The sequence below is a fragment of the Camellia sinensis genome, chromosome 9, assembly GCF_055761805.1.
Source record: "Camellia sinensis isolate YWXY chromosome 9, ASM5576180v1, whole genome shotgun sequence".
NCBI classification, from domain to species: Eukaryota; Viridiplantae; Streptophyta; class Magnoliopsida; order Ericales; family Theaceae; genus Camellia; species Camellia sinensis.
The window spans coordinates 40021903-40049562 of NC_138969.1; the positions used below are offsets into that span (position 1 = coordinate 40021903).

Below are 27660 nucleotides of genomic sequence, written 5' to 3' on the forward strand. Positions count from 1 at the left end.
TTACCAAAACCATTATTATAAATTCAATTTTAGAGATAGCATACAGAAACTCGTTATATTTACAAGGAATATATAAATAATGATTCTCTCATTCGAATACAAAATGAATGCAACAGGAATACATCCAAATAAATTGCCCGAAGGCTTACATCTTAGAAGGCAAAGAAATGACTTAACCCTTTTATATCAATGGCATTCCGCCCACAAATATAAAGCCCCGTGGCTAACAGATAAGGAAGATCCATAGCCTTGAAACATTTCTCCATGTTCACCTGTAAAGATTAGCAACGTGGGATGAACATATAGTCCAGTAGGAATCTCAACATGATCCTCAACAATAACCTATAGATAGCTATGATCATGAATACTTAGTCTCATATTATATAACAATGTAACAATTTATAACTAAAGTATACTTACATAAATACTTTTCTCAAAATCATCTAGTTTATTCAACACAAAGGTCCGCTTTTACCTCTCATTTTCCATTTTAACAAATATCACACGACAACCGCATTTTTTTCATTTTTAGCAAAATACCACATAACATCCGTTTTAAACACATTCACAAAACCCAATTTTCTTCGCATTATTTATAACCCAATACATAACCAAAGTCCGTCTCCACACGTTCATCACATTTTCGACCTTAAGCTCAAGGCTAAAAAGATACTTTCAATAACTAATTTATGGTAGGAAACTCCTTCAACCATTCTCTAACACGTCTAAATATACATATACACATCTACTCAACATATAAGACAACTCAACCTTACTGAAACATGATCATCATAATACATGACACACAGTCAAACTGACACAACAATAATAAATAAGCTCTGCTCTACTTGCCTAAAGCGTGGTAAGCCAATGATACATCTCTCCACAATGAAATGCCAATTTACCAGACACCGACTGGACGGTAATGGTACATCTGCCAATTCTCCGGGCGCTAGCTGGAAGGTAATGGTACCTCTCATTCTCAGCGTAGCCAATTCTCCAGGCGCTAGCTGAAACGTAATGGTACCCTCTCATTCTCAGCGCATTACACATTTTTCCAACCATCACATTATATAACAATCATAAAATACTCGAGTGTACTACAGACACATAACCATTTCAATATTCATAATGTCATCCTCCACCTATAACCAAGGACAAAACCTCTAAGCAATATGTATTAAATGCATAAAATACAATCATCCAATTCTTATGAGGCATTAGGTCCAACAACAACAATGATGTTCCAAGGTTTTCAACTTTTACCAAGTGAAAAATCTAGAAATCCTCTAGATGTTGATTTGTGATTATGTATCAATTTTAAGCAGAATATAACAATCCCAATCAAACAATCAAGACAAAGAGACACAACAATTTTAACGTGGAAAAAACCACAATTGGACACCACCAACTGTGATAAAAAAACCACGGGCAACAGCCACAAGAACAATCCACTAAGAAGATTTAAAGGAATTACACAGGTATACTCTCAATTACCTAGCGAATCCACAACGCCTAATTGAACCAACCTCTATGTGCCTCTTCCAACCCCATCTTCACCACGGAATTGTCTTTCTGATGAGCCACTCCGGATTCCACCAAAGCTTCAGGCTCGAATTCTTCAGAATCCACAACTGAAGAATAACTCTCTCTTTTGTGTATAACAAACAAACCTTTGATGTACTCTCTTTAAATAAGACTTAATAGAAGCATCAAAGAAAACAAACAAAATATCTCCAGATATAAACCTTAAGATCCAAAAAATAAGATCTGGAGAACTTCAATCAAAAAAATTAGTTTTGGGAGAAAACCAAGTATTTATAGAGAACCAAAGCAATCCTAGATTTGGAAGAAAACAAACTCCTTGAAAAATCCAGATTCTGAGGCTCGCTCGAGCGAAGATTTGCTGGCTCGAGCGAGGAGTGTATTTTTCATGATTTCTACTAGTGCCTTGGCTCGAGCGACGGATCCTTGGCTCGAGCGAGGAATACACTCTTTCAGGTTTTTGTATGGACACAATCCTTGGCTCGAGCAAGAACTCCTTGGCTCGAGCGAACATGGGCGGACATGCAATTTTGAATGCAATTTTGCAATTTGCTTCGGCCGCGAGCTGACCGGTCAGCTCGACCCCCGTAATAATCAGCGAAGTGGCAATCTTGAAAGCATTAACATCACAAAATTCTCTGCATGGTTCGATTCGGGTTTGGATTCGCATCTAATAAACTCATAGCCTCACTGAAATAAAAGTGCGAAAAAAAAAATACATCTGAAAGGAGTTTTGTCAAACGGGGTTGCCAAGAATAAAAACCTAACACCAAGGTTCTTTCTTAATTTGCAAAAGAGTTACAATCACCTCTATCTTTCCAAGTCAATTTCCAAAATTTTCAATTCGCAATACACCAATTTAATATACATGTATATATACAATAAAAGAGACTCATTTCATTCATTTAACTAAAAACTCAACCCATAGATAACAAAGCCATAATCCGCTCAATTTCAACTCAACAAGGGCGTTGCCCAAAATTCCTAATCTCATGGTTAACTCCTCATTAACACTAAACAAATTATCCATTCGTTATATTCAAATATAATTAACCCAACACAAGGTAAATACCAAGATCATAAGATCCAATTTAATCTCAAATCAATTACCAACTCATTATTAAATTCCTCAATTCATAACATGATTATTTCACAATTTTAACCCTTTTTATTTATCAGGTATTATATAAAAAGAAAATTAGGTCTTCACCTCTCACTGAACATGAACATGTTAAATCACTCCCCAAATTAACCCAACAACAATTTATTTCACAAAATCTCAACCTCAACATCAAACCTTAGATCCCCTATCATGATTTTCAAAGAAAAATCCATAACAACATGGTTTTTATGCAATAAAAACATACATGTCTATCTATAAAAGAGGTATTGAAAAAGATGAAAGAAATCCCTGCCCCAAGAGAGAAGAGGAGAAAAGCCCAAAAATCAACTTTGCCAGAATTCGATCTCCACCGGTCAAGACGAAGCCATCGATATGCTCATCATTTTGGTATAAGGGACTAGCACCAAAATCTCAATGGATTCTTCGGATCAAAAGAAAATACAATGCTTTTAAGGTTTTGAATAAAGAGAGATAAGAGAAAAAGAGATTGTAGAGAGAGAGAGAGAGAGGTACATTCATATATGGATGAAAAGGGGACAAAAAGAGCTATACATAGCTGAAAAGCACAAAAACAAGACAAATCACGCGCCTGGCCGCACGTGCAGCGCCTTCTCCCGCACGTGCGGAACGTCCTCCCATACGTGCGGCTCTCACCCCCGCATGTGTGGGTCCTCCCTCGCACCTTCTCTCCGTACCTACATATATTGCACTGTGCACACAGCCTTCCCCTGCTTCCCGCACGTGCGGCCTCACTCCCCGCACATGCGATCCCTCTCCCACACTTGCGGCCCAAGGCCCCGCACGTGCAGCTCTGGCCTTCCAGCCCCGAAAAAACCTCGGCTTCTCTCCCGACACTCCGGAGTTGACCTCACACCCTCTGGGACAAGTGAAAACTCGAAATTTGAAACGAACAAGGACGAAAATTTTTAAAGAAAAATTTTCAAAAACAACAAACTCAACTGTTGACTGAACCACACTTTGGAATTCAACATTTCAACGAAGATAAATCCAACATAACCCAGTAGAACAAGGCAAAATACGCACCGATCATCACATAACCAAAGCTTACTGGTAGCTCGTTCCTCTCGCACGTCCACCCCAGCCCCTGCCTCTACCCCTCACACCACTTCTTCCTCATCCATGCGATAGACCTTGAAATGCCGTGTTAACAAGTTGGTTCGGTAAACCACCACCACCACCGCCACCACCACCACAACTTTTTTTTGATGCATTGTTGTTCATGACATTAGTGGCACTTGCAAGACGTTTCCCTCTGCAGAAAAATCAATAAATAAGAATAATAACAATAATAAAATGACAAAAAGAAAGCCGATACAACTATAAAACTCAAATAAAAGTAAGGGCTAATGGCACGTTGCTACCGCCTATAAGTTTTGTGAAAGTTTCTCCATGCCCCTCATAAAATTAAAAGTTGCACTCTGCACCCTATAAAATAAAATGCTGCACCCTCACACCTCACTAGGAGGTCAGTGATTCAAAACTTTCCACCTACGTGTGGGTCTTATTCCCCGTACATTTGTTTGGGATGTCCCTCTCCCACTTTTGAGAGTTTTGTTTGTATTAATTATGTGTTGTATTTGATCTTGATTATGATTGTAATTCATTTGGCCTCATTGTAATTTCATACAACAATCCAACAACTACATTAAAAAATAAATAAATAAATGTACTTTGCATCCTATAGTTTTTTTTTTTGTTTTTTTTTTATTTTTATAGAAGTTGCACTTTGCACGCTTAGTTTTTACTATATTCCCCAATATATATACATATATATATTTTAAATGAAAAGTGCAAAGTGCAACTTTTACAAAATTATAAGGTCTAAAGCAAAATCTGTTAATTTTACAAGGGAGAAAATGCAAGTTATAAGATTATAGGGTGCAAGCTACGGTTACTCCAATAAAAGATGGACCCCCATTCCCAACACGCTCCAGAATTACCTGAAATCCTTGCAGCATATACAAGTGTCATGCAGAACTCACATATCAACAAAAAGGGGAGTTTTACAGGAGAAGAATAAGAGGTTTTCAACATACCCAGCACCGGTAAGGTGCCGAAGCTTTTGCTACTTCTTTCCAGGAAAGGTTGATTCTCTTATCGCCAATGAATGAAGGTGATTTTGCATGCAGCTGAGTTATCAAACAATGTAAGAAAATTCAGTCCTGAGTGCATGAACTAGTATTTACATACCAAGCATTTTGTCCCACTTCAGTAGGGTTGGTGTGAGGTTGACTACATGAATCCTTATAGCCATTCTGTTCTATGAACAAGTATTTACAAACAAAAATAATAATAATACTAATCAATTTCAGACCTGTGTCATTGCCAAAATATTATTGCAGGTTTGCAGTCCAGTGGTAGTATTCTGCTTTTGAGCTTTCTGCAAATTATGCAAATCATCTTTGTCAGTTAAATTCAACGTAAAACCCAAAGATTGACAGAAGATTAAAGAAAGCTCTCCAAGATAAACTCACAACGCTAGCCTTTGCTTCATCAGATTTAGCAGAAGCCATTGCTTTGTTGTGCTCAGTCATACGCTGAGTTAACTTCATGATTGTAGCCCTGGCTAGCTCTTCAATGCTACTTAACCTGTCTCATAAACCAAGAATAAATTTCAACTGAATTCTCCAGGCTACAAATAAAAACTAAAAAAAATGGAAAATGGATGGTTGCAACTATGAGTGTCAAAAAAAAAAAAAAACAACGCCCATTATGTACACATTAATGTGTGTTTGGGAGGGGAAAGATTGAGACTTAACTTTTGGCATAAGAACAAAGCGAGGTCCCAAGACTTGAACCCATAACTTCAAGGTTATTAGGCCAAAACCAATGGTCACCCCTATGAGTAACCTGTACAAAAAAAAACCAGATCCTAGATGCCTCATTAGAAATAGAGAACACTTTTCAACTGCATTCTACATCAAATAATAGGACACTGCAAGTCAATTTGATACTATCTGTTGCATAAGTTGGATAGAAACTTGCACATGTTCTTAAGGATAATAAAATAATGTTGAACGTACTGTTTATTAGATCTCACAATCTCATTCACCCATCACTCCATGCATTGGCTAGTAGAGACGGTAAATGTGTAAGCACGAAACAGCACAGCCCCATCCTGATGCCGACTGATTATAGAAAACCCAACAAGGTAGAGATGGTTCAGCTTGGACAGAATGATGCTTAATTTTTTTTCCATCTTTCCTCTCCCATTGAATATACCAAACAATTGGATTTACGGCAAATTTCCAAAAATAAAAATTGACAAAATGCTGTCAACCATGATCACAGATGAGTCTTCAATCATGCAAAGTAAAGAGTTCATGATGATTGATGATATTCTAATGTCGATCATGGTTAAGGGCAGCTTTCTCCTCAATTGGCAATTACCCCTTTTGCCAATGAAAACCACCATGAGAGATTACAGAGTCCAGAAATCTAGCTAAGGAATCTAATAGTGATTAGCAAGGCGACTCACCTGCTAGATAGATGCAAGCAGCGTAGGAATTGGATCAAAAACCACCTCTAATCCCTTAACTATCCAATTTAGGCAGCCAAGGATAAAAGTTAAAATATTGGGACAGGCTTTTGGCAGGAAACTGAAAGTGAAACTGATACCAAATCAATCCCAAATTGGGCTGTGTTTTTCCCAAACTCTCCCCTAGCTTAACAGTCACCTGAACCTTGCTAAATAAACCTCATCATTATCCCTAGCTGGTCACAACCAGAGGGTATCATTAACGCCCCAAAAAATTCTTGCACTCATTACTTCACCAAAGTCTCATTCTTCATGCTAGAAGACCCATGAATCAATGTTTGTCCTTTAAAAGATTGCGAGATATTTGAATGAGAGATCTACAATATTGCAGCAGATATAAATGGGGAAGAAGAATAGTGACGGGAGATATATCAGTGATAGATCCCAAGGTGGGGTGAGAGGGAAAAGATATCCAGCAAAGGGAAGAAGCGAAACATGAATGTAGAAAATGTAAACACCATGTTTAATGCACCACAAAAACAACGGACTGCTGGATAACAAAGGACAAGAAAAAAGAACTTCACACTTTGATTACCACACAATAGACCTGAAAGGAAAGATAGGATCCCACTCAACAAACCCCAAGTAGGCCACAACTTTTAGAACAAAAGCCATCACCACCAATATTTATGAGCGTTGAGAGCATGCAGTTAATAATGTGCAAGGTTACCATGCTGAATCACTAATGAGTAGAAAACTTAATATAGAACTTTGAAAGATGTTCCAAATTTTGGGTTTACCCTCCCCGTTGGTTTTCCCTCTGGAGCATTACTGTGGCATTGCTTCCTCTCCAATTCTACTGACAATTTGTTTTGACAAACCAGCAGTCCAACATAAAAACTCCAAACGGCTCTACCATCCTAGTATGGTCCACCTTAAATATGTGCCTACGTTCCAGGAACACGTTACTGAAGTTATCTCTTTTTGGATAGTCAACGGGATTTGAACCCTGGCGTCCGCTCCACAATAGCTTCCACATATTACCACTGCCCCTAGACATCAGTTTACAAAGTTTTTCTGACTGGTGGATTCAGCTTGTGATCATCATCTCACCAAATTTGTCTGAACTGAAATCAATAAAGCAGTTTTTTAAGTTTCAATGAAACAGGTCTTCTATTTAAGTGCAATGAAGAAGACAGTATATGAGCATCAAAGACACCACCAGTCCTTCCAGTTGTCCCCGAAATTCTGAACCTTGTACACCAGTTGAAGAATATTCTTTGACAAGTATGAATATAGAAACACGAGGTTATTGATAAGTACAAAGAACTATGAAAGGACCAGTTTCAAACATTTTCAAATATTGGAGATTCAGCTATGCAAAGCATTACAAATGCAAAACATGTGCTACGTGTGTCCACCACCTTCTTGCAAACCAATTAAGACTGGTTTGTCACACGTGTCCCACAATATATTTGATCTTTGACACAAATCAGTATATAACAACTTATTTGTGATGAGGATGAAGTGATGGTATTTTCTTATCTCAAAATTGTAGAATATTCATTTTCCAAACTGGAAAAATATGTATGGATGTAGACCCTCCACAGTGACCATTGACTTTGGAGCATATTTTCTTAAATTACCTACTGTTCCTGCACAAGTGCAAGCTGACTAGCAAAACTGTTTCACCTCCCATCTGGGGCAGTTAAGAATCTTAACCACTCAACCAACTATGATATTCCATATGATGACACAGGGTGTGTGTAGACATCCCATTTTTGACCGACCTTAAGACTCAGATGTCATCATTTGTGCACGCGACGATTTCACATGTTGGTGCTTGTTTTGAGCGCCCGAAAGTCTCGGCTGGGTGCCCCTTGTCTTTGAGCCTCTTAACCCTTTGTGTTTTGGCCTTGGTTTTTGGGCCAAACCTTGTTGCCTCCTGCCTTGAGGAGAAGAGGGCCTTGCCGACCACTTTTCCCTCTTGTAGGCCACTTCAAGTGGCCGGCCGGCCACCTTAACTGGCAGGCAATCACTTTTTCTCTTTTTTAGATATTTTCAGATCTTTTGGGCCAGCTGTGGCTCACTGAATCATCCTCCGTATGGAGGGATGGAGGCAATTTTCAAGCTTTGTCAAGCAAGCTTTTGCTTGCATTGCTTATATAAGGGGAGCTCCCTCCCCCTTTAGGGGGGGTTCAGAATTTTGAGAAGCAAATTTTGACTCTCTAGAATTCTCTCCCTCTCTCTATATTATGTTCTATAGTGCTTGAAAGTGAGTTTTCTTCATATTTTTGCACACAACCTCTTAGCCAAACACTCCTACCTTGTTGCTGAGGTGCTTGAGGGTCTTGTGGGAGCTTCAAAAGTTGGTTTTGGCTCAGAAGTTGCTGGTTTTGTTGCTGTGCTTCAAGGGTAAGCCTTTTCCCCTTTTAAACTTGTTTTTGTATACTCTCTTAGCAACCTTTGCATGCTCTGTTACGCTTGGTTGTTAACTACAAAAACCCTTGTTTTTTAGTGTTAAAAATGGTTGTTTAAAGCCTTGTTTGAGTTAGGGGTAGTCTACCCCCTTTTATGGCTTATTTTGCTTTGCTTTGTGCAATCTCTTAAGGCCTTTGAGATCATCTCTTTTTGGCCTTTTAACCACTGAATTCCAGAGGAATTTCAATGGTGGAAAGGTGGTTTTGAGACCCCAAATAGGAGAGGATGGTCCCCTCTCCTCTTGTCTTGCTTGCTTGTCTTGTTGGCCTAATTATTGAGCATGTTTTTCTAGCATGTGTTGGCTTGTTCTCAGCTTATTTTTGGCCTTATTTCAGCATGGCATAACTCTGTTTTGGCTTGGTTGAGTCACATCATGCATGTTTCTTACATTTGTAGTGTAATCTTGCTATTTAGCCTTGCATGCTTGCTACTTTGGCTCATCATTCTAGCTTATTTTGGTTATGCTCTCACATGCTTTTACTCTAGTTTTAGCATGCTTTATTTCTGATTTTGGTTGGTGAGGTCACCTCTTGCTTGGTTTTTGCACTTGTAGTGCATTCTTGCTCACTAGCCTAGCATACTTGGTGATTTGGCTTACCATTCTAGCTTGCTTTGGCTTCACTCCATCATGTTTTTGGCATTGTTTTAGCATGCTTTAGGACTGTTTTGAGTGGTCTTGGCCTCTTGGGGCTTGCTTTGTATAGCTATGGCATAGTTGGCTTCACTAGTCTTGAGTTTTGAGACCCTTAGCATGCCTTATTTATGATATGTGCATGATATGGCATCACTTCTCATGTAATTTCAGAGCATAAACTCCTGTCGTACTCTCATATTTATCGCTCTTTCATTGTGTTTAAGAGTTGTGCCTTTATGCCTTGTTTGTGAGCTAACACATGAGCATACTGTTCTTGCCATCCATGCTGTGAGTCTAGCATGTTTTTGCTACTATTTTGACCTGCCTTAGGTCTGTTTTGAATGGTTAAGGTCATTTGAGCATTGCTTAGTATGGTTGTAATGTAAAGGGCCTTGCCTAGCTTTGGATTTTGAAGCCTTCAACATGATATGCATGTGATGTTTGCATGGTATGGCACCATTTAGTATGTAATTTTAGTGCATATAGTGTAGTCATGCTCTCATATACTTCACTTCTTCATTGCTTTTGAGGGTTGTGTATTATGCTTTGCTTAGGGGCTAGCATGTGTGTATGTTCTCTGGGCCTTTGAGCTTCGACCTCAACATGTTTGGACTATTATTTTGGCATGGTTTAGCCCTATCCATGGCTGGTTTAGTTATTTGAGATTGATAATACATGCCTTCTAAATGATGCTCTTTACTAGCTTGACTTAACGTATTGGGCATCTGAGCATGCATTACATATGTTGTTTGCATTGCATCGTGTTCAACCGGACGTTATGTTGAACACAAAATGGATTGGTCCACTCCATACTCAAAGTAATGAAAGTGAGCCAATCCCCTTTGTCTCCATTGCCTTTGATCACTCATGATAAGGCCGTGGTCTTAGAGTCTTGTGTATGCCACTTTAGCATGGAAAGATAAGCATGTTGTTTGCATTGCCTTGTGTTTGGATCGGACGTTAATCCGAACACAAGGAATGTGGCATGTTTTATACTCAAAGTGATGAAACGTGTTGCGTTTCTTGGTCATTGTCACCCTTGATCATGCATGATAGGGTGACGACACTTCGAGTCTTGTTTGTTCATTCAATAACATTGCGCAAGCTTGGCTATTTGGCCATCATGCATTGAGATACGTGATTGGTGGCTTGGGAGCCGAGTACTATGCTCCTTTGAGCTTGAGAAATGATAAGGATAGTAGTTGCACACACATTTCCTTGCAAATGCATTGCTATACCTTTGTTGATCTCTGTTGCCGCAAAGTTGGGATTCTGGAAAGAAAAGTGGCCTACAGCTTCCCTTGGTGGCCGACAGCCCACCAACTTGAAGGTGGTTCAAAGTTGTTCTGGTTCTGGAGCAGAAACAACCTGGAGAATGGTACGGTGTTCGGGATCAAGGCGAATGCAAACAGAGGCAACCGGTGGCAAAGCGACGGATTTTCGGGAGAAAGCCGATCGAGCATGCATGCATCCTTTGCCCTCGAGGCCCTTTTAACTGTTTTGCTTATATGGTTAATTCGTTGGTTCTGTATTTAAATAATTAATGTGTTTAGCTATTCATTTGTGTTTGTAATTAGTTAACTAGATAGTTAATTAGTTATGATTTGTAATAGTTAGCTTAATTAGCGTAGCTAGTCAGCATTCATTTCATTTGGACCCTCCTTCGCGAGGGCGTATTGTTGCAATAAGTGTGCGTGTGTGTGTGCATGTCTTCCAATCCCATTTCTTTTTCCTTTTTACTTATCAACTTTTGGTGGTTGGTTTAGGGCATATTTCGAGTAAGCATACCTTATGCTATGCATGTATACATCATTCATTTATTTTGCATGCACCGGGCTCGGTGCATCATACAGACGACATCTTATTTCAATACACTTTCTTGAATACGTGTTTAACAACATGTTATCAATTGTTGCATTCATATGCCATCTTAGACAGCCGAGCCTATTTTAGTTGCATTTTTTGCATGCATTGCATCAAGCATCTTAACATAACTAGGATCATGCATTGATTTCTAACTAGTTTTTTTGTTTTGGCTCGAAGTACACTGTGAGTGTTTACGTTTTAGCATACTGCATGAGATGTGTATGTTGCCATGTTAGCATGCTTGCCATGAGGCTATTTGCTTAACTGCTATAACAGCATGAATGCCTGTGGATGAAGGCTTCATTGCTTGAATTGGAATAATTCATCAAAGTGAGTTTCAAGCCCACTTGAAAGTGGCAAATGATCATGTTTTCAAGCCCACTTGAGGGTGGCAAATCCGCACTTTAGCCTACTTGCGAGTAGCACTTTCAAACCATTTTCGAAAAAGAAACATGAGATGTTTTGTTCCAAATCGAGTGATTTAGTCTATACTTGTATGCTGTACGCATCACATAGTAAGTTAGATTAATAACCGAAATAAGAACACATGTGTTTATGAAAACAACATATCATGCTTAGTAGAGGCCGATCCTTTGATCAGGCGAGCGGGAGTGCTCATTTCAGGACCTTCCCCTCTCGTACCCAAGTTCCCGAGCCGAGACAACTTTGGTGATGACAGACACGTGGGCTTTGGCGCGAGTCAGGGTTTCTTAAATTTCCCAAAACAAATTATTTAAGTGGTGACTCTAAAATCTGGCAAAACAGTTCATGTTTGGCGCTTTTTGATTAAAATCGATTTTCCAAAATGATTTGCCGGATTTGGACTTGTTGGTGATGTATCAGTCTTACATTGTACTTTGTGAGATTAGATTCAGAACCGTGACAAGAGTCCAAACTGTAGTAGCATGATCCGACAAATCCATGCCCTCTCCGAAAGGGGGGGCGGGCGGAGGTAGTTCGGGCAGTCTACAGTGTGCACGGGTCAAGTCGGCTCGGTTTTATCATAGAACTGTCACTCGAACCAACCTGTTTCGGGTAGAGAAATGTTCATCCGATTTCGACCGGGGTAATGATTGAAACCGTGCTCATCAGGTGTCCGGTTTAACGAGCAGTTTTCGATCGAGTGATTTTCGTTCACCATTTCAGTTATATATGGCTTCTGTTCCTCTCATCTAGAAAATCAATACCAAACAAATATACACACAACAAAATCATAACACATACTATACAAATCTGCCTCTCTTACATACACACTAAAAATGATAGAAAACAGTGGACAAAATTGAAAATAGAGAGGAGATACTTACCTTTCTACCATGGCACAATGTCACCATCATCCTTACCCACCGTTCATCTCTTCAATTGTCTCTCTTTTGTGAGAATGGTATCAGATTCGGTAGATTTATAAGTTGAAGATGAGGATTTTAGTGTTCAATTAGGTAAATCGGAGAGAGAGGGTGAGAGAGAGAAAGAAAGAAACAGAAGGAAGAGAGAGAGAGAGACGAGATGGAGACGAGAGTTGAGGGAAAGGAGGAGACGAGAGAGAGCCTTCATTTGGGAAGAGAGAGGGATGGGGATATCAGTCGGTGAGAAAGAGAGATATATGTGCTCTTTTGGAAGCTGGTAAAAAACCAACTTCCAGCTTTTTACCAATTTTGGGTCACATCACCTCTCATATAACTTATCCACAAAAAGATAAAATAAGTAAAAAAAGCCAAAAAGCCACGTTTTACAAACTTCCCAAAACACCCCTATATTTTACAATCTTTTGGGGGAGAGAGACAGAAGTAATGGAGAAGAGGAGAGAGAGTGGGTGTGAGAGAACTGAGAAGAGAGGGAGACAAGGTGGTAGGTGAAACGTCAATGTCTATGTACTCGGGAGAAGTGTTATTTGTCTTGGGAAGGGTTTTTTTTTTATTAAAAACATATTTATATTTTGAGTAGTGGGTATGTTTATCTTAACTCAGCCCCCACTAAAGTTATCAGTGTTCTGACGAAAGTAAATATATATTTGTATATAATTCGGTCGGTCGGTCAGTTATAATAATATTTTTTTTATTTCAGTTTGACCACCGACCGAACATAGATGACAATTTTCAAAATAGAACTACAGTCAACCGTTGAAGTGGTCGAAATTGTCTGTAGCCATAGCGGGTCAGGCGGGTGCGCGGTTAATTCGATTTTTTTGCACAACCCAAGACACATGATGGAGTCAAATTCTAACTGAATAGAAGTGTCACATCAAGATATTAGCAAGAGGGAAAGACCTAAACTAATATGAGATGCGACAGTATGAAAAGATATGAATTTATTAAATTTAACTGAGTATGTCGCCCTTGATAAAAAAGAACGGTGAAAAAATGATTCATGCAGCCAACTTCATTTGAGGACATATTTTTACTCTGTTACATGTGTTAATATCATTTTGTTTAAGCCATTTCCCTATTAATGGGTTGAAGAACCGCAAGGCATTTATTTTAGAGAAAATTGTTGAAAAATCCAATCTAATAAGGGTATAACGCATTAGGTTCTATGGGTATTTTAAGTCCACTCTCTGTAAAATATTGTAATGAGAAGTCCATTTATTATTTTGGAAGACATTTTGTTTCCAATTTTATTTTTTTAACCTACATGTTGAAATCTTTTTTCATCTGTTGAATTTTTTAACCTATTTTTTTCTTATTTGTTGAACTTTGTTCAAATCTCTCTCCATAAACCACTATCTATTCAAATCTATTTTATCTGTTTAATTTTTTTAACTTTTTTTTTCCTTAAATGTTTAACATATCTGTTCAGATCTAAGCCATCTCCCACTATCTGTCAAAATTTGCCTGTTCAAACATAGCATGAGAAAAACTGAACAAAACTCCTCCCAATTTTCTCAACAACCAAACAGATCCCAATCATCAAAACCTTAAAAAATTCCCCAAAAACATCTAAAATCCTACTGACCAACAAGTTCAACAGCCGAAAAAATATCTAAAACATCCAAAATCCTACTGATAGTTGTTTTTGATTCCTTTTGTTTTTGCTTCCTCTGTTTTCTAAACATTTCCCAACAAAAAAAAAAAAAAAAAAAAAAAAAATTCAATAGCCGAAACATAAGTAGATAGAGAGAGAGAGATTGGTGAGGGGAGAGATCCCCTTCCATAGCCGCCGCTGCTGAAACCCTAACCTCCGCCGCCATCCCCACCTTCAACTCCTCCGTCTACCGCTCCTCTGCTGCCCACGGCCTCGCCATCAAACCCCCTCCGTTCGCAAACGTCGTCTCTTTGTTCCCCTTCGCCGCCATTTATATTTATTTGCAATAATTTTGTATTCAATTAATATATTTTACTTATCATCATCAAAATCATAGAATCCGATTCATATACACACACATCATATTTATAACAAATAGATTAGGATTTAAGGTGAAGAGTAGCTTAATATTAGCCATCTAAATGTGAAATATATCGATCCATCAAACAATAGTAATCTGTATGTTGAGAGAAAACACAGATCAACACATATAAATCAAATAGTAAGATCTAAACACAAATCTAAAGAAAACACATCTAAAAAACAAAACACACATATATATATATATACACAAACACACAGAGAAAGAGAGAGAATAGTAGAGTTGGAAACATAGGTCTCACTCAAATCTGTGTGGTGGTGGTCTTTCTCATTGATTTCTGTGGCGGAAGGAGGTGTTGCAACCTCCTCTCGATGGTGTTTAGGAAAGAGAGGCGACAGTGGAGGAGATCGGCGGCTGAAGAAGGTGGAGGAGGGAGATCGCTAGCGGAGGGAGATGGAGCGGTGAGAGAGAGAGAGAGAACAGTTTGGTTCAGGAAACAATATATACACATGGGTAATTTGGTCATTTTGTAGAAACTTGTCCTTATAGACAGTATTCTAGAGTGTGAACTTTTGGACAAAGAAAATCCAAAATTGAATTTATGGACCGAGTGCTCTTTATTTTAATATTTAAACTAGAAATTATTCCTAGCTCTTTTTTCTTGTTATACTCGTCCATAATCCATCAAAAGTCTGTGACACATGAAAGGTTAGCATAGATTCCGTGAATATTCACAGCATAAAGTCCATCTAAAAACATAAAGAAAATAAAGAGCTAAAACGAACAAATCACCTCAGCGAAATCTTTGTAATACTCTGAGAAATCTTCCCCAAGCCAATCAGTTGGTTGGCCAACCACTATCTTGAAGACTGACTTAAATTTTGGTAAGAACACGCTCCTCTCTCAAACACTCACACGTTATAGAACTAAAAATACATTTCCACTCAAGCTTAACATTAAAAGATGCAAAAATATTAAAGGCAAACAATAAACTCTTTGTAATAACATTAAAGCACTTGAAGAAAGCACAAACGTCATCATGAACCTCAAGAATTGATTGAACCTCTGAGTTGTGGATAAAAAACAGTCAGTCAGTGCTTTGTGTCTTTTGTTGGAAAGTCCATCTAAAAACATAAAGAAAATAAAGAGCTAAAACGAACAAATCACCTCAGTGAAATCTTTGTAATACTTTGAGAAGTCTTCCCCAAGCCAATCAGATGGTTGGCCAACCACTATCTTGAAGACTGACTTAAATTTTGGTAAGAACACGCTCCTCTCTCAAACACTCACACGTTATAGAACTGAAAATACATTTCCACTCAAGCTTAACATTAAAAGATGCAAAAATATTAAAGGCAAACAATAAACTCTTTGTAATAACATTAAAGCACTTGAAGAAAGCACAAACGTCATCATGAACCTCAAGAATTGATTGAACCTCTGAGTTGTGGATAAAAAACAGTCAGTCAGTGCTTTGTGTCTTTTGTTGGGTTTGGGATGGATGGTGAGCAAGAACCCACGGGTAAGTAAACAATTCCCTAATATAAAAGCACCCTAGACTCTCTCACTCATAATGAGATAGCCTTAATGTCCTCCCCTCTAAAAAAATATAGTACAATGTAGAACTCCTTACAATAGCCGTTGCAATTATAAATTATAGATTTCTCTATCATGCATTACAAGCATGTGGTGTGGGGTAATTTTGTAGGCATGGAAAATGATTTTGGAGACACGAGGTGCTAAAAACAGATACTGGATTGTGCAGCACAATCCAGAGGTTTAGACACAGCTGTAATAATGATCTAACCCAACAAACCGTCCTTACAAATTGATTATGGAGTGATTACTACAATTCTTTTAAATTAAGACTCATTTGCACTTTGTCCCTGAACTTCCAAACGCAAAAGTTAACCCCCTCGAACAATTATACTGTAACACTTAACACCTTCCATTACAATTTTATCCTAGATTTAAAGGGAATCAGATCATATGTGACGCATATGACACGCTTATTAATTTTTTTGGGACAATAGTACACCTTTATTAATTTTTTTGATTTTATTTTAAATAGTAATACCCGTATCTAGTGATCTCGTTTGCATTTTGTCTCTCCTTATCTTAGTGGTAGAATGCAAACGGGATCACTAGAAAAGGGCATTATTACCCTAGAAATTTAATAAATGTTTCAGATATGTTTTATATATGATTTGATTGTGTAAAATACCTAACAAAATCCTTAACAAAAGGGGTCAACTCTTTTAAAGAAAAAGTTCATATCGTATCGTATGGGGGACATTGACGAGTGCAAATTTAGGCTTGATATGTACAACATTATTGAACTACCACTAAAAAAACACAAACTAATTTTTTTTAAAGCTTCAACAAGCTAAAAGTAGTTTCATTATGCAAGTTTATCTACCACCAAACCAAATCAAAGCACAAAGATGGAAATTGACAAAATGATAATGATTTCAGAACCACAAAGCAAAGCAAACCAAAGGAAAATCAGCCTCGTTTAGGAAGTAACATTTTTAGCCTAAAAGTCAAAAAGTCACTAAAAAAACCAAAAAGCCAACAACATATATCAAAAAGTTAAAGATTCTCTTTTCTCTCTACTTTTTGCATATCTTTTCATAAAAAATCAAAAAGTTATCTCAAACATACTAATTTTTTTTTTTTACATCATATTTTAGCCAAAAAATCAAAAAGTTACTAAAAAAGCCTGTTCCCAAACAAGGTAGAGACAAAAATATAACAACGCACAATTAATTCAGACATCAAAATAAAACAACTCACAACGAATTCAAACATTAAAATGAAACTACTACACATGCACAAGTATAGACCCTGCTCTTTCTCACCTTACTTTCTATGAAATTACATGCTCTAAATAAGTACGGAACAAAACCCAAAAAAAAAAAAAACAACTATGATAACCACACATTTATTAATTTAAATCCTACTTTTCTCTTTAAATGTACCGTCTTCTTGGACTGACTTAAAGTATGGTAACACTCTTGTCTCAATCACTTACAAGCTATAGAACTGAAAATACACTTCCACTCAAGCTTAACATTAAAATAAGTAAAAATAATAAATGCAAACAATAAGCTCTTTATGTAATAATATTAAAGCACTTGAGGAAAGCACAAACGTCATCGTGAACCTCAAGAATTGATTAAACCATTGAGTTGAGGATAAAACAATCAGTGCTTTGTGTCTTTTGTCGGGTTGGGATGAATGGTCGGCAAGAACCCAAGGGTAAGTAAACAATTCCCTAATCTAAAAGCACCCTAGACTCTCTCACTCATTATGAGACAGCCTTATCGTCCTCGCCTATAAAAGACAGAGTAAAATGGATAGCTCCTTACAACAGCCGTTGCAACTACAAATTATAGATTTCTCTATCATGCATTACAGGCATGTGGGGTAATTTTCTAAGCATGGAAATTGATTTTGGAGACACAAGGTGCTAAAAATAGATAGTTGATTATGCAGCACAACCCATAGGTTTTGACACAGTTGTAATAACGGCCTAACCCAACAAACCGTCCTTACAAATTGATTATGGAGCGATTACAACTCTCTTAAACTATGACTCATTTGCACTTTGCCCTTGAACTACCAAACACAAAAGTTAACCACCTCGAACAATTATACTATAACACTTGACACCTCCCATTACAATTTTGTCCCGAATTTAAATCGAATCAAATCATATGTGAAGCATATGACACACTTATTAATTTTTTAGGACAACAATACTGATTTTTATTATTTTTAAGACAATAATACCCTTTTCAAATCTTCGTTATCTTTGAGGCAAAGTATAACTCGGATCAACTTTTTAATAAATATTTCACTAGATTAGGGCATAACGGCCCTAAAAATTTAATAAATGTTTCATATACTTTACATATGATTTAATTTTGTATAAATTCCAAAAAGAATCATAACATAACAGGTCAACTTTTTTAAAACAAAAGTAAGTATGTGGGACATTGGCAAGTGTAAATTCAGGCTTCATATGTATAACATTGAACTACCACTATAAGTAGTTTAAATTCCTAAACTTTTAAAGCTTCAACAAGCCAAAAGTAGTTTCATATGCAAGTTTATCTACCACCAAACTTGTTGGAAATTGGGTCGGGTATAAAATCCATTCCTGATTGGATCGCTCATGGTAGCATGACCTAAGACCCATAAGGAGAGACCTAGTCAAAGTACGCTTGGATTAACCCACTATCTCATCGCTTGACGAGATAGAGTTATGACCCTCCCACATAATATACGTATTATATTTGGAAGAATAAGAATTTAATATGTTTTCTCTCTCCTAGACTCTCTTCTTTCCCTCTCCATAAAAACACATAATAGCCCTTTGTACTGTGACGAGTGTGAGTAATTCTAATAGTTTTAACCCATTGCTAAGAATTATTTAAAAATATCAATAAAAACACATAATAGCCCTTTGTACAGCGACGAGTGTGGATAGTTCTAATAGATCTACCCCATTGCTAAGAATTATTCAAAAATATCAATAGAAACACGTATGATCTATGGATTTGGTTTGAATGAAAAGGTATATCAAATCCATTTATTTCTGAGGCATAATATTTCTTATTTTTCCTACAAAACCGAAGCACAAAAGAGCAAAATGAGAGACAAAATAACTCACAAGCTCAGAAGTCAAATGATTTTTGTCGTCTTGCACATTTAGGTCTAGTTGCAGCTTATTTCCAGTAACTATGCAAGCCTGGCGCACTCTGATACGAGTGCCTGCAACTTGAGCCTCTAATTTGTTGTACTGAGATTGCAGAGTCTCAGGATCAAATTCCCTAGCTTCTGGGAGTAAACTCTTCCCCAACTTGATCTCTTGAATTTCCTTCCTCAACTTCATCTCCCAAAATGTTTTCGAATCCTCACTCAAATCTGGACGCATAAATTCGAAATTCGATTTCTTCATAGCCTCGTTTTGCTTCTCCAGTTCCGAAATCTGATTTGCCAGCCCAATCTCTTCTTGCGATATCTCCATTTGTTTTTCAGATATAAATCTCCTAGTCGTAGAGACAAGACAGATAGCTTACTCACTTCACTGCACTACACTACAACCCTAACCTGAGCAGCAGGACCAACGCTGACATAGGCCATTAGTGTAGTGAAGCGAGTAAGCTATCTGTCTTGTCTCTACGACTAGGAGATTTATATCTGAAAAGCAAATGGAGACATCGCAACAAGAGATTGGGCTGGCGAATCAGATTTCGGAACTGGAGAAGCAAAACGAGGCTATGAAGAAATCGAATTTCGAACTTAGGCGTCCAGATTTGAGTGAGGATCGGAAAACATTTTGGGAGATGAAGTTGAGGAAGGAAATTCAAGAGATCAAGTTGGGGAAGAGTTTACTCCCGAAAGCTAGGGAATTTGATCCCAAGACTCAGCAATCTCAGTATAACAAATTAGAGGCTCAAGTTGCAGGTGCTCGTATCAAAGTGCGCCAGGCTTGCATAGTTACCGGAAATAAGCTGCAACTAGACCTAAATGTGCAAGACGACAAAAATCATTTGACTTCTGAACTTGCGAGTTATTTTGTCTCTCATTTTGCTCCTTTGTGCTTTGGTTTTGTAGGAAAAATAAGAAATATTATGCCTCAGAAATAAATGGATTTGATATACCTTTTCATTCAAACCAAATCCATAGATCATACGTGTATCTATTGATATTTTTGAATAATTCTTAGCAATACAGTTGAACTATTAGAACTATCCACACTCGTCACAGTACAAAGGGCTATTATGTGTTTTCATTGATATTCTTAAATAATTCTTAGCAATAGAGTAAAATTATTAGAACTACGCACACTTGTCACAGTACAAAGGGCTATTATGTGTTTTTATGGAAAGAGAAACAAGAGTCTAAGAGAGAGAAAACACATTAAATTCTTATTCTTCCAAATATAATACGTATATTATGTGGGAGAGTTATAACACCCATAACTCTATCTCGTCAAGCGATGAGATAGTGGGTTAATCACACAAGCGTACTTCGACTAGGTCTCTCTTTATGGGTCTTAGGTCATGCTACCATGAGCGATCAAATCAGGAATGGATTTTAAAATTATGAAACTACTTTTGGCTTGTTGAAGCTTCAAAAGTTTAGGAATTTTAAAATCCATTCCTGATTGGATCGCTCATGGTAGCATGACCTAAGACCCATAAGGAGAGACCTAGTCAAAGTACGCTTGGATTAACCCACTATCTCATCGCTTGACGAGATAGAGTTATGACCCTCCCACATAATATACGTATTATATTTGGAAGAATAAGAATTTAATATGTTTTCTCTCTCCTAGACTCTCTTCTTTCCCTCTCCATAAAAACACATAATAGCCCTTTGTACTGTGACGAGTGTGAGTAATTCTAATAGTTTTAACCCATTGCTAAGAATTATTTAAAAATATCAATAAAAACACATAATAGCCCTTTGTACAGCGACGAGTGTGGATAGTTCTAATAGATCTACCCCATTGCTAAGAATTATTCAAAAATATCAATAGAAACACGTATGATCTATGGATTTGGTTTGAATGAAAAGGTATATCAAATCCATTTATTTCTGAGGCATAATATTTCTTATTTTTCCTACAAAACCGAAGCACAAAAGAGCAAAATGAGAGACAAAATAACTCACAAGCTCAGAAGTCAAATGATTTTTGTCGTCTTGCACATTTAGGTCTAGTTGCAGCTTATTTCCAGTAACTATGCAAGCCTGGCGCACTCTGATACGAGTGCCTGCAACTTGAGCCTCTAATTTGTTGTACTGAGATTGCAGAGTCTCAGGATCAAATTCCCTAGCTTCTGGGAGTAAACTCTTCCCCAACTTGATCTCTTGAATTTCCTTCCTCAACTTCATCTCCCAAAATGTTTTCGAATCCTCACTCAAATCTGGACGCATAAATTCGAAATTCGATTTCTTCATAGCCTCGTTTTGCTTCTCCAGTTCCGAAATCTGATTTGCCAGCCCAATCTCTTCTTGCGATATCTCCATTTGTTTTTCAGATATAAATCTCCTAGTCGTAGAGACAAGACAGATAGCTTACTCACTTCACTGCACTACACTACAACCCTAACCTGAGCAGCAGGACCAACGCTGACATAGGCCATTAGTGTAGTGAAGCGAGTAAGCTATCTGTCTTGTCTCTACGACTAGGAGATTTATATCTGAAAAGCAAATGGAGACATCGCAACAAGAGATTGGGCTGGCGAATCAGATTTCGGAACTGGAGAAGCAAAACGAGGCTATGAAGAAATCGAATTTCGAACTTAGGCGTCCAGATTTGAGTGAGGATCGGAAAACATTTTGGGAGATGAAGTTGAGGAAGGAAATTCAAGAGATCAAGTTGGGGAAGAGTTTACTCCCGAAAGCTAGGGAATTTGATCCCAAGACTCAGCAATCTCAGTATAACAAATTAGAGGCTCAAGTTGCAGGTGCTCGTATCAAAGTGCGCCAGGCTTGCATAGTTACCGGAAATAAGCTGCAACTAGACCTAAATGTGCAAGACGACAAAAATCATTTGACTTCTGAACTTGCGAGTTATTTTGTCTCTCATTTTGCTCCTTTGTGCTTTGGTTTTGTAGGAAAAATAAGAAATATTATGCCTCAGAAATAAATGGATTTGATATACCTTTTCATTCAAACCAAATCCATAGATCATACGTGTATCTATTGATATTTTTGAATAATTCTTAGCAATACAGTTGAACTATTAGAACTATCCACACTCGTCACAGTACAAAGGGCTATTATGTGTTTTCATTGATATTCTTAAATAATTCTTAGCAATAGAGTAAAATTATTAGAACTACGCACACTTGTCACAGTACAAAGGGCTATTATGTGTTTTTATGGAAAGAGAAACAAGAGTCTAAGAGAGAGAAAACACATTAAATTCTTATTCTTCCAAATATAATACGTATATTATGTGGGAGAGTTATAACACCCATAACTCTATCTCGTCAAGCGATGAGATAGTGGGTTAATCACACAAGCGTACTTCGACTAGGTCTCTCTTTATGGGTCTTAGGTCATGCTACCATGAGCAATCAAATCAGGAATGGATTTTAAAATTATGAAACTACTTTTGGCTTGTTGAAGCTTCAAAAGTTTAGGAATTTTAAAATCCATTCCTGATTGGATCGCTCATGGTAGCATGACCTAAGACCCATAAGGAGAGACCTAGTCAAAGTACGCTTGGATTAACCCACTATCTCATCGCTTGACGAGATAGAGTTATGACTCTCCCACATAATATGCGTATTATATTTGGAAGAATAAAAATTTAATATGTTCTCTCGCTCCTAGACTCTCTTCTTTTCCTCTCCATAAAAACACATAATAGCCCTTTGTACTGTGACGAGTGTGAGTAATTCTAATAGTTTTAACCCATTGCTAAGAATTATTTAAAAATATCAATAAAAACACATAATAGCCCTTTGTACAGCGACGAGTGTGGATAGTTCTAATAGATCTACCCCATTGCTAAGAATTATTCAAAAATATCAATAGAAACACGTATGATCTATGGATTTGGTTTGAATGAAAAGGTATATCAAATCCATTTATTTCTGAGGCATAATATTTCTTATTTTTCCTACAAAACCGAAGCACAAAAGAGCAAAATGAGAGACAAAATAACTCACAAGCTCAGAAGTCAAATGATTTTTGTCGTCTTGCACATTTAGGTCTAGTTGCAGCTTATTTCCAGTAACTATGCAAGCCTGGGGCACTCTGATACGAGTGCCTGCAACTTGAGCCTCTAATTTGTTGTACTGAGATTGCAGAGTCCCGGGATCAAATTCCCTAGCTTCTGGGAGTAAACTCTTCCCCAACTTGATCTCTTGAATTTCCTTCCTCAAATTCATCTCCCAAAATGTTTTCTAATCCTCACTCAAATCTGGACGCATAAATTCGAAATTCGATTTCTTCATAGCCTCGTTTTGCTTCTCCAATTCTGAAATCTGATTTGCCAGCCCAATCTCTTCTTGCGATATCTCCATTTGTTTTTCAGATATAAATCTCATAGTCGTAGAGACAAGACAGATAGCTTACTCACTTCACTGCACCACACTACAACCCTAACCTGAGCAGCAGGACCAACGCTGACCAAGACAGATAGCTTACTCCCAAAGTAGCTTCGACTAGGTCTCTCTTTATGGGTCTTAGGTCATGCTACCATGAGCGATCCAATCAGGAATGGATTTTAAACCCGACCCAATTTCCAACAAGTTTGGTGGTAGATCAACTTGCATATGAAACTACTTTTGGCTTGTTGAAGCTTCAAAAGTTTAGGAATTTAAACTACTTGTAGTGGTAGTTCAATGTTATACATATGAAGCCTGAATTTACACTTGCCAATGTCCCCCATACTTACTTTTGCTTTAAAAAAGTTGACCCGTTATGTTATGATTCTTTTAGGAATTTACACAAAATTAAATCATATGTAAAGTATATGAAATATTTATTAAATTTTTAGGAAGTTATGCCCTAATCTAGTGAAATATTTATTAAAAGGTTGATCCCAGTTATACTTTGCCTCAAAGATAACGAAGACAAAAGTGAAAATGATAATCTCAGGCCTTACATGAAGAGAAACAATACCAATAACCTCTGGCCTACTTCACAAACACATTGAAGACAAAATGCTCTCCCATATAACAGAGCAGAAACCTAACCTCTAATTCAAATATGTAGGCTTCATTTTCCTCATGCTTGGATTTCAAGATATCTAGAAGCCCGAACTTTTCCCCGAAATAGCATAGATAAAAATATGTCTTCAGGTTTCTTATATATATATATATATCATGCTGGAGAGAACAAAACAAAACCAAAATAAAAATAAAGGATTGCAATCATGTGTAGCACCCATATAAAATGAACTAAAGAATGCCAATGCTCTGCATCCATAAGAACTTAAGTTAGTACCAAAAGGGTAATATAGATGAAACAATTGACATATCAAACTGTACCATAAAATAACTGAACATGAGAGATGGCCTCAGCTCCAATTGATATTTTAACCTGTAATTCCAGAGTTTGCTCATCAAGAGAGGACTTCAAGGTCTGAACATGAGCCCATGCCTTGTATTCAGAATCCCTAGCTTCAATGAGATCCCTACAGTTGCAAAATTGAAATATAAGCAACCTAGATACATGTATTGAATTCAGAAAACCAACATTGAAATCCTAAGAAAGAATACAACAGATATGGTGGAGCTAGGACCCCATTTCACTTGTATTAACAACAACCAGCTTTCATAGACATAAAAAACAAACAAACAATCAGGTAAAGAAAAGAAGATTTATTCAATCCCCCCATATTTATATCCTACATTCCCCCCAAAATATATATATATATATATATATATTTAAAAAAATACTCAGAATTTGAAATGTTAAAATTCTAAGTTTTTTTTTTTAAACAAAAAAAATTAAATTGAGAAAAGGGCAAAAGGAAAAATGGCAGAGAGAAGAAAAGGATCAAAAGGCAACAGCACTTTTGTGACAACATAACTTCTGCTTCTAGGATACACCAACAACTCCTTCCTAACATTAACACCGTTGTAATTGTTATCCCCAAACTCACAAGGCCTCTCTTCATCAATCCTCCCCATCCCAACACTAAAGCTCCTTAGCACCACTCTCACCGCCGTGGACCGCCTCATCTACGTAATTATAAGATTCCATGGGCTCATAGAAAATTCTTACACGCAAAGGGTGACATGAGCTGACTTTGTATGACTTTTTGGTTCATAATAATTTAATAAAATTGAGTAGGATTGGATTATCAGCTTCATAAATAATTTATCACATGATGCATTGATGCTTGTTGAGATGGACTTGTTCATGTTTGACCTTCTTATTAACTAATAGATAGCAATTATAAGAGTAACTAGTACTTCAAGCACACACTTCATCCCCTAATTTGCAAACTCATATTAATGAATATATTATAGTCAGTTCAATAATTTTCAAGAAATTACATTAATTTTCTTTACAATAAATTTGTGTACAATGATTCTTCACAACAAAGTCAAGACATATACAAGTCCCTACGGATTGATTCTATCCCATTCCCATCTAGTTCTTCAACATATTGTTTCCATTATCCTCACCATGAACTCTTCAACAACTTCTGTCAAGTTCTGCAAATTTTCATCAGATAATTTTTCTGTGAACCTCTGCAAAATTCTTGGAATTTCAGGACTAGTCCTCTACTTAGCAGAATTTCAAGAATTTCATCAGATAATTAACTAACCAGACCGAAAGGCAAATCAAGAGGTTGCTGTGACTTGGACGCAACAGACAACGCCAAATGGGTACAGATAGAGAGAGAGAGAGAGACAAATTGAAGCTTTAAATTACAATTACATTGAAGTGAACGCAAAACAGAATTGATGAATATCATTTTCCAAATATCTAGTCACAAATAGTAATCCTCTACACACAAAATACAACTAATTGAGATTCCATCAAGAAGTATGAACATGAAACAGGAAAACTGGAGTGGAATTTAATTTAGATTCCATCAACAAATTATTATACAGCAAATTGCTCAAACAAAGAAATTCTTAAATAAAATGCACTGGTTTCGTTATCTGACCAAACTCGACAGGAAGGAAGAGCTTGAGAGAGAGAAAGACAAATATGAAACTGAGAGAGAGAGAGAGAGAGAGAGAGAGACGGTAGTGCTCACCTTCGTAGACGATGGTGCTCGCTCCTATCGCCGGTGCAGATGGTGGAGGTAGGGGAGCTTCGAAATCTCAAAATCGAAATTGTAAATCGCTCTGAGATTGGATCTGAGATGAATCACCAATCACTCTGAGATTAGATCAAACGGGGTTGAAGAAGGTTGATTCGATCGGTTGAGAAAGAATAGGGTTTGGAGAGGGTTGAGAGAGAGAGAGAGAGAGAGAGAGAGAGATCGAGACCCAGAGAGTGAGTGAGAGATAGGGATGGCAACGGGGCGGAGCAGGGCTGGGGACTACACTCCCCGTCCCCAATCCCCAAAAGTGATATACTCCCCGTCCCCGCCCCCAATCCCCGACGGGGACCCATAGCCCAGCCCCATCCCCGCCCCCGATCGGGGATCCCCGACCCCGAAAAATCCCCGGTGGTTTTTTTTTTTTTTTTTGATCTGTAAAAATCTGTACACATCCTAATCCTATTGAAATATATTTGTCAACATATTTGCCAATTAAAAAAATTCTATAAACATCAAATTCAAACACAGCAGCATCAATGAATCTGTCAAAATAGATCAAATTCAAACACAGCATCAAAATGGATCAAATTCAAACAGCAGCATCAAAATTCAAACAGCAGCTTCAAAATTCAAACACAGCAGCATCAAATTGAAACACAGCAGCATCAATAATGGATCATGGAAGAGTAGTAATGGTGCAGCTGGAATAAATCTGTCAAATATTCAAATCAATAATACAGTTCAGCCTCAGGTAATTAATAATAACAGATATGTGCACGATTCAACAAATTAAAGATTAATAATACAGTTCACGTGCAAGATTCAAATTAAAGATTATTAAAGATTCAAAACAGATATGTGCAAGATTCAAATTAAAGATTATTAAAGATTAAAAACCATATCATATATATATATATATATATTTAAAATAAATAAATTTAGAGAGAAAAAAAAAACAGAGGTCGAAGAACAGAGATACTATGAAAAAAAAAATCGAATCGAATCAAAGAACAGAGATACTATATACACACACATATACATATATATGTGTGTGTATGTAAACCCCCCAATATCGAAATCCCGAGAGAGAGATACCCATTGAAATCGACGGTGAGGGAGGATCGCCGACGAGGGAGGAGTGGCGGTGAGGGGCGAGGAGCCGTCGTGTGTGAGAGAGAGAGAGAGAGGCGGAGGCGAAGCTCTAAGTTCTAACCAGCAGCGGCGGTGAGGGAGGAGGATCGACAGAAAGGTTCGAGCGGCGGTGAGGGAGGATTGGCGGAGGATCGGCGCCGTCGGAGTGTGAAAGAGAGAGAAAGGCGAAACCCTAGATAGATAGATAGAGAGAGAGAGAGAGCAGAGCGGCTGTCTGTATGTGTTGTGTGTTGTGTGTGAGTGGTCTCAGCCAAAACCC

The 27660-nt window shown here is 37.5% G+C and overlaps 1 protein-coding gene across 14 annotated transcripts; it reads right to left on the minus strand.

Moving 5' to 3' along the window:
* On the minus strand, nt 1-27660 carry LOC145798560 (apoptosis inhibitor 5-like protein API5). Of its 14 annotated transcripts, none has more exons than XR_014339585.1 (8): nt 27345-27660; nt 24566-24659; nt 5164-5278; nt 5004-5069; nt 4726-4818; nt 3713-3941; nt 853-1010; nt 1-272 (listed from the first exon to the last, which is right to left on the minus strand). XR_014339585.1 is itself a non-coding variant. In XM_082886640.1 (8 exons), the coding sequence occupies exons 5-8, from the start codon at nt 5239-5241 to the stop codon at nt 153-155; spliced, it is 357 nt and encodes a 118-aa protein (XP_082742766.1). In that variant the 5' UTR covers nt 5242-5278; nt 5449-5539; nt 15659-15792; nt 24514-24659; nt 27345-27660; the 3' UTR covers nt 1-152. The 14 variants fall into 14 exon arrangements, 12 of the variants coding, with proteins under 12 accessions (XP_082742766.1, XP_082742756.1, XP_082742763.1 ...); XM_082886640.1 differs by lacking the exons at nt 853-1010; nt 3713-3941 and adding exons at nt 5449-5539; nt 15659-15792 and having other exon boundaries at nt 24514-24659; XR_014339586.1 differs by lacking the exon at nt 853-1010.

What these genes read in the sequence shown, in the direction of transcription:
- LOC145798560 (XM_082886628.1), bottom strand. Translation starts at nt 24,588, where the DNA reads ATGAGCAAACTCTGGAATTACAG. An exon ending in AGCAAACTCTGGAATTACAG is followed by an intron (nt 5,279 to 24,565) that starts GTTAAAATATCA and finishes TTTATGAGACAG; the next exon opens with GTTAAGTAGCATTGAAGAGC. An exon ending in ATATTTTGGCAATGACACAG is followed by an intron (nt 4,819 to 5,003) that starts GTCTGAAATTGA and finishes TTGATAACTCAG; the next exon opens with CTGCATGCAAAATCACCTTC.